At 32.7% G+C, this 8,111-nt stretch overlaps 1 protein-coding gene across 1 annotated transcript; it reads left to right on the forward strand.

Moving 5' to 3' along the window:
* Positions 1 to 6,463: 6,463 nt before the first annotated feature.
* On the forward strand, positions 6,464 to 7,695 carry LOC141668723 (BOI-related E3 ubiquitin-protein ligase 1-like). Its single transcript, XM_074475711.1, has 2 exons — positions 6,464 to 6,891; positions 7,097 to 7,695. The coding sequence occupies exons 1-2, from the start codon at positions 6,556 to 6,558 to the stop codon at positions 7,631 to 7,633; spliced, it is 873 nt and encodes a 290-aa protein (XP_074331812.1). The 5' UTR covers positions 6,464 to 6,555; the 3' UTR covers positions 7,634 to 7,695.
* The last annotated feature ends 416 nt before the right edge of the window (positions 7,696 to 8,111 follow it).

Below are 8,111 nucleotides of genomic sequence, written 5' to 3' on the forward strand. Positions count from 1 at the left end.
GAGGAGGATTTTATTATCATTGAGCTGAATTCGGAGATTAGTCTCTTTCCACGCAATAGCCTTAATATACAGAGGATATGTTCCTGAATCCTAAAAATTAATTGATTCTAATAAATAAATTTATTATAAAATAGAAATTAAAAGCTGGATTTAAAACAAAGATACCATAATAACAAATTGGCACACCTCGAAACCCTCGGTAATAAGTTATGTTACGATTTTACCCACCAGTCGTTTTGCAGCATGGTCATAGAGGACGAAATTAAACGCTTTTGTAGAGTCTTCTGCAAGTAGAAAAATCTTGAACCTAAACATTAAAAAAAATGATTAAGAACTTATGTGATTTTTTGAAGCTTCATATAAAAGTAAATTTGTTTAGTTTACAATTATGCAACTTTTTTTGAGGAACATGATTGTTTTGATTGCATGTGGAGTATTTATATTTTCCATCAAGTTTTGTGACTTCTCCAGAGTAATCCATCTTGCTGCAGCTACGGTACCACCAGCAGTCACTCTTCTCCACATTATTAACTTTCACTTTGTATAGGAAAATCACCTAAAAAAATGATTAACATCTGATGAATAAAATTATTTGGAAGCAGTAGAAAAAAAATTAACTTAAATTTCTATACATATGTAGTTAGTAAAACTGTGTAAAGTAAATAATTAATTAATACCTTCAGAAAATCAGTTGCAGATTTCTCACTAAGTTCTTGTAGCGTGACAGTATGAATAATATGAGAAATGGACCCTTCGGATTGAGTTGATGATGATATAGCTTTCCCCGAAGGAACGTACCTTCTTCACGGAGTCTAATTCGAGAAATGAAGTACATGTAATAATTTTGGTATTGAGAATAAATACATACTAAAGAGCCATAATTACTCAAATGTGTCAGCAACTTTAACCTCTGTCTGATCTCAAAAACGACATCATGGTCCAGGTTTAGATAAATTTTGGAAGCAGGTACAGTGCTAATCTGAACAGAGGCTACAACCAAGAAAGTTTGAAAATTAAGCTTCATTGCTGCAATATTTTTGATAGTTTTATTAATAAAGAGGTTGGTTCATTAAAAAATAACTAACTATGAAAAATCTTAAGTTTGGTAGTGTTCATCACTCGCTCTTCTTTTGGAATCTCTTTATAACGTGCATCAATTGCAATTGCAAGGTTACCCCACACGGTAACTTTGTAGGAATGCCTAGAAGAAAATACTAGATGAAGTAATAGTAAACATACAATATGGAAAGTATTATTAAATATATGTACACAAACAATAATCCAGAAAGAACCAAGAAATTAATACCTTCTATCAGTAATCCGAAAGTGGACAATGTCCCTTTGACCAAACTTAGTACCAATCTTGGAAAGCTCCTCAAGACTCTCTAGTACTGCCATAACATCTACAATCAATCTTTACGTTAGATACTTTGCGTGGAAAAAACTACTTGAAAATTTAAAAAAAGGATTGTGTCCCCAAAACTTGTTGCAAATTCTGGAAATTCTGCACCACCATTTGCTTGTGAAACAACAAATAATTCACTCAGATCCACAAATTCAAATTTGTGGGTAGATATCATAACATCATCATCAACAGGATCTTCAGTTGTCATAGGTGAGAAATAAATTATTAACCTAGAGGAAACAAGTTTTAGTGTTCCAAGAGCTTTTTTGGTGTAAAAATTAGAAAACACGTATCGCCACCCTCCACTATCTTATCAGACTACATTCTCCATCAATGTGGATATATGTAAGCATGTACATGGCAATCCTAGATAAACAAATAATGGTGAAGAAGTGGTTAAACATAGCTAACATTTTATAAACAGATTGATATTTAAATATAATTTTATGTAACTATTATAAGTTAAAAAAATATAGATTTTACACTATCATCCAGCAGAATAGGGTTATATCCCTTGATGGCATCGCTTGCAATAGAAGAGTTTGGAACCGAATGTCACATTCGAGTTACTCTTGCTTTAATTTTCCAGGTGGTTCTAGAGAGGTCGAGAGAAGATAGTTGACCAAACATTGTTGCTAAAAATCTGGAAAACAGTATATTCAGCGAATTAGTTCGAATCAATTCAACTTTTAACTACATGATAGATACATAAAAAACCATGAGAAAATAGAAAATCAGAAATAGTTGAGTATTATTACGTTTGTGTAGTGGGTGCTAACTATTCGTGGGAATATATGATTTTGTGTGAAAGGACGAACATGATTTATATATGTGATTGAGACATAATTAATGGGAGAAATTGATGTATATATCGACAAATCAACACTTAATAACGGTTTCCATGATTCAAATAATAAATTAGTGATTTTCTAATCATAAAAAATCAATTATAGCATGAATTATGGACATGTATGATATTATTTGGATTATTGATTTTGTAAATCATATAAAGAATCAATTAGAACTTTATCTATATTTTTGCAGGGTGTAATTTGCTAATAAATAATTTATATGACTATTACTCTTATTGATTCATGTAATATATTAATCGCTACCAAATTATTGTTGAGGATATTAAATCTCAATAAAAATGTTAAATGTAATATATATGGAGTAGTGTGGTGAGGATAATAGTTTTTAAGGTTATAAAATAAATGTTAAAAAAATCAAACATTTTAAATGATTAATTGATTAATTTTCTTTTAAAATAGTAGAGAATAATTGTGATCAGCAAGATTAATGCTACATTTCTTATTTGTCTGAAGAATAAGGTGTCATTGTTGTTATCAACTTTCTTATCATGGTAGTTACCATGTTGGTGACACGTCAAATCTGTTGGATAGTAAGTTGGGTTACCCGGAACCCATTGATAGTGGATGTAGTATCCGACTAAGTATAGTATTTTTGTACTGTCACATTGAAATCGGACGAACCCATGTGTTACAACTGGGTCAATATGGTTCTTATGGATAATCCAGCTGAATTTTTAATGACCAAAAAGGGCAAGCAAATGATTTAGCAGAGTAAAATAATGAAGGGTATTTAAAGTAATTTGTAAATTCTAGTGCTAGTAAACATTAAGAATATATTAAAATCTCGCTTTAAGTGGTATGAACGGGGATAAAGTGCATGCACTATGAACCTGGATGAGGGGGCTAGAGCCGGTCAAACGAGCGAGCCGAGCGTGCCGGGCCGCATTTTGGACGGGCCGGTTCGCTGACAACTGAAATCGTGAACGACCTGTGAGAATATACGGCCCGGGCCGAGCCGTGCTGATTACAGAATTAGACGACTCGTGAACGGCACGCGAATCTGGAGAATAAAACGGTTCAGGCAAATCAGCGAATAAACTGAATAAACAAAAGAGAGATTGCATGCGGTTAACTCGCGAATTGCTGGTTGCTTTCCCTTTTTTTTAATAAGTTGTTGTAACTTCATCAGAATAAATTGATTAATTTAATTTGTAAATTTTTTGTCAACATAATAATATTTATAATTAATTATTTTAATCAAAAAGTAAAATAATTGTGTAGTGCAAGTGACAGCAGAACCATAAGGTATTTTGTGATTAGTGAGAATCAATTTTTTTTCTTTTTTTCATCTTCATTTTTTCTGTTGAAATATATTTCCGAATTTAAAAAACTAATATGTATTAAAATAAGGAAAAGAGGACGGTACCTCTATAAATTTTATTAATTAAAAAATGTTACAAGTGATTTGAGAGGATTCCTCTCTAAAAAAATGAAACAAACCGTGCTTACATTTTAAATAAAATATAAAACATAACAAATTCTAAAATTACATGGCAAAAATATTTTTATCAATTATTCAAATTTTACTTATTCTTGTGGATCGTTCGCAGACGTGCCCGATTCCAAAGAAGTGTCCATCGTCATCCAAGTATCCTCTTCTCCGTCCGAGTCATCTTTTTTCCTCCCTTGTTGTCTCTTTGCCGCTTGATCCTAATCCTTTCTACAAACACATATCTTGACCATATCTGGTGCAAGACTTGATCTCTTCTCGTCCAACACTCTTCTACCGGCACTAAAATCGGACTCGAAAGCAATTGTAGAGGCGTGAATTACTAAAATATCTCTTGCAATTTTAACTAATACCGGAAATTGGTTCTCATGATTCTTCCACCATGTTAGTATTGAAAAATCCTCATCCAACTCATAGTTATATGAAAAAACTCTCTAGTCATGCTAAATGAAGTTGTAGGTGTAGATGATGTTTCAGAAATTTTATACTTTTATTTTTTAGTTAGGATACCAAGCATTGTGGAATTAAACCTACTAGAAATACTAGTTTTAGGTGGTATAATATTTTGAGTTCTAGGAGTGTAAAGATCTATAAGACGGTATAATACAATTTTGCACATATGTAACATGCGACCTGGTGGAAATCATCCAAGAAAAAATAACATAACTCGATTTGGAGAAGAAGATGAGAGGAAACAATAATCGAAACACGTGTTTTATACATGACATGTGGAAGCCACCGAGATTTACTCTTCATGAATCTATTCTGGATTGAAATAACTTAAGTCTTGATACCATGACAAAGTGTAGAGAAGAGAAAAATATGTTTTATTACAATACGACTTGTTATTAATACTATCCAATGATAATAGTATTATTATTATATATGTTAACAACATTAATATGTTAAGAGATATGCTCTATGATATTTTATTGAGAATGGTGATTCCAGCTTAAAAGAACGCACATGTTCATTTCCTACTCCTTCAAACAAAGTTAATCACCTACGAAATACATGTTATTTTACCTTTTAAAATTTAGTGAGTTTTACAATTAATTTTTTATAGCTTGTTATACAGTTATAAAAATTTTTGAGGCAAAGATATAATATGGACGATCATTCAAAGATAATCGACCCAAATTCATGTCAGTTATTCATGTTAGTTTACATGTTTTTATAGTGTACAGAAGATTATTAATATGGATATTATAATTGCGGATTCGTCCTAATATATTTTTCGTAGAATAAGGTTTGCTATCCAAATGGGGTATTCTTGTTCGACATGTACATTTGGATAAACTTTTTTTTAATTAATGAATATTTTTTTTAAAACTAATATTATTAAATATAATATATGTTCGATATTTGTTGGCAAACAAAAAGATTTCATTAATTTGAAGATAACACAGTTGGGACAAATCCCCAACAGTCGATACAACCAGGTTATAAAATAAATAATATACTAAAAATATTAAATGATTTATTTCTGATTTTTTAACACATATAATTTTAAAAAAATTGATGTTAATAATAAAATCAAAGACTACCTAAACGATCGAGACTGCACCAACATCTCTGAAAACACCCAACTCCACAATTGACCATATCACATAAAAACCATTGTTATCCCAGCGTGTAGATTCACGAATTGCATAAACTGATATTGGAGAATCGATACCCCAATTATCTACATTCCGGATACCAGTTACAGACATGCCGAAAGCATCCCGACTATGTACATGCCGAATATAAACTATAAATATGTCAAAAGTGTAAAATTGTGACAAATGAACAATCTTTGGTTGTGAAAGAGCTCTCGGAATAATCACTACCATCCCAGATTCGATACAGACTTTTCGGATCACCAAAAATTTCAATAAACTTGTTCCTAACAGATTTAACACCAAGTAACTAAAAAACATAACAAACGGTACAAAGGTAGAGACAAAACACACAATTCAAGAGGAGAGATACACAAATACTCAAAAAGTAGGGTATCATTGAAAGAAAAATAACGAGAATGAAAAAAAATATAAAGAGATTCGGACTTTTTATCAGAGAAAACTAGTGAAAACCCGTCGATTGAGAACAAATCATAAGAGAAGAGGAAGAACGCAGCTAGACATATGTATTAGTTATTACGTAATTATTTCATATATATTCTATATTTGAATTCCAAAAAAACTTAAAAATTCTGAATTTTAATAGGCGAGCGAAGCACTTAAAAATATAGAGAAAAAGACGAACGACTTGGAAACAGGAGCAGGATGCATTGTTTATAAATGAAAGCAATAAAAAGAGTTATGTGTGTCCAAAACACCCGTTTAAAATATAAATTTGAACCGACCAGAACACAGAGTATGGGTTGGAATTTAATCACGTCTGGAGAGAAGTAATAAAACAGAAAACGGATTGCCCAGTCAAGATCGACATTAAACAAACACATTACTTATCAGATGTTCACGGCTAAACACAAATCAGCATCAATTAGGCTGTTACTGACTTTAGAGACACGTATTTTATTTTATCTTTAGCACTACCCCAATTATACTTCTTCCATCACCCTTCTCGCTCTAGAATCACGCCTTTTCCTCTCGCTCTAGAATCCCATTCTTTCGCTCCATAATTTGTTTTTGACTTGGATTTAATAATACATTAAATATATATTTAATATTTATCCACCACCATCACCTCACCTCACCTTTTTAGGCCCTTTAAATATAAACCAAACACATTCATTCACCCTATTTGCATTACTCCTCCATCTTCTCCTCACTTTAACTTTCCCTTTTTATTCCTCTCTCCCACTTGAACAATTCACTTCTTTCATGGCCGTTGAAGCTAGATACATTAACATGAATATTTTCCCTCAGCAAATCATCACAAACAACTACGGATACGATAATAGTTTTGGCGCAATGGCGGAGGATTTGTTACCGTTCAATCAATCTGTAATTGAAGCCAAAAATTCAATGAAAGCCGAGAGTGGACTCACTTATAATAATTTCCCATCTCATCCACGAAAACGCTCTCGAGACTCCATGAACGAGTTGAACCGAGTCATTGTTCCACAACAGCACTCTCATGTTCACGACTTCGAACACAATTTCCCGGTCCAGATGCAACAACAGCAACTCGAGATTGATCAAATCATCGCACAACATGTAAGTAAACAAATCACATCATACATCGTACTGGTCTAAAAACAGTTTTAACACGAAAACAATTGTTCTGCACTTTTATGAATTAAAAGTTTGTGACAACTGGTTTTTACGTGTTTATGTGCCTAAAACTACTCTTAATACGTTGCATTAATATTTTTTTGTTTTGTTTAGTTCTAACTCGAATTTTTGTTTTGTGAATGTGCAGACAAAGAAGATAAGAATGGAGATTGAAGAAAGACAAAAGCAACAAGCGAGAATATTAGTATCAGCAATAGGAGAAAGAGTGATGAAGAAATTACAAGAAAAAGACGAAGAGATTCAAAAAATTGCTAAATTAAATCACGCACTTCAAGACAGGGTCAAAAATTTATTCGTGGAAAATCAATTATGGAAAGACCTAGCACAAACTAATGAAGCAACCGTGATGTCACTCCGTTCTAACCTAGAGCAAGTGCTGGCGCAAGTTTCCGATGAACGGCAGTTTGTTGTGCCCGGGAATTTGGGGGAAGAAGCGGAGTCGTGTTGCGGGAGTTCTGGCGGTGATGAGGAGGAGGAAGTGAGTGCACGGCGGCGCGTGGGAAATAAGATGTGCCGGAAATGTGGAGAGCGGGAGTCGTGTGTGTTGTTGCTGCCGTGTAGGCATTTGTGTTTGTGTACGGTTTGTGGGACCACTTTGCAGTCCACGTGTCCAGTGTGTAATTCAAGCATGAATGCTTCTGTGCATGTCAATCTTTCTGATTAACTTATACCAATTCTTGACATTCATGTATAGACTAACTGAAATTAAATTTCATTTTTGCTTTTTTTTTGTTGAATTTATAATTTCTTTCCCATACTACTTTTATTTTATTTTTTTTCCCAATTGTTCCGACAAATTTTGGAATTTATTACTGAAATAGTGAATTTTTACTACTTAAGCTATATCATAGCTTTCTTTTGTAATTTTATTAAAATCAAATGGGAAGTGAAGATAAAATTGTATAATGTATTTGTGTATTATTCGAAAATGATGGTACCTTGTCACATGTGAAGCTCAATGGTCCAAGAAACATGATTTAAGTTTATAAGATTCAAAGTTGGATCAAGTGGTTGGATAATATTTGTTGGACAAGATTAAGGATGTGACATTTGGTTTAAATTAGAAATTGGGTGAAATTTGAAATTAGGAATGGATGAGTGAGGGATGACATTGTCAAGGGTCCTCAAATTGAGGACAAATG

Source organism: Apium graveolens, chromosome 6 (genome assembly GCF_009905375.1).
Source record: "Apium graveolens cultivar Ventura chromosome 6, ASM990537v1, whole genome shotgun sequence".
In the NCBI taxonomy this organism is placed as follows: Eukaryota; Viridiplantae; Streptophyta; class Magnoliopsida; order Apiales; family Apiaceae; genus Apium; species Apium graveolens.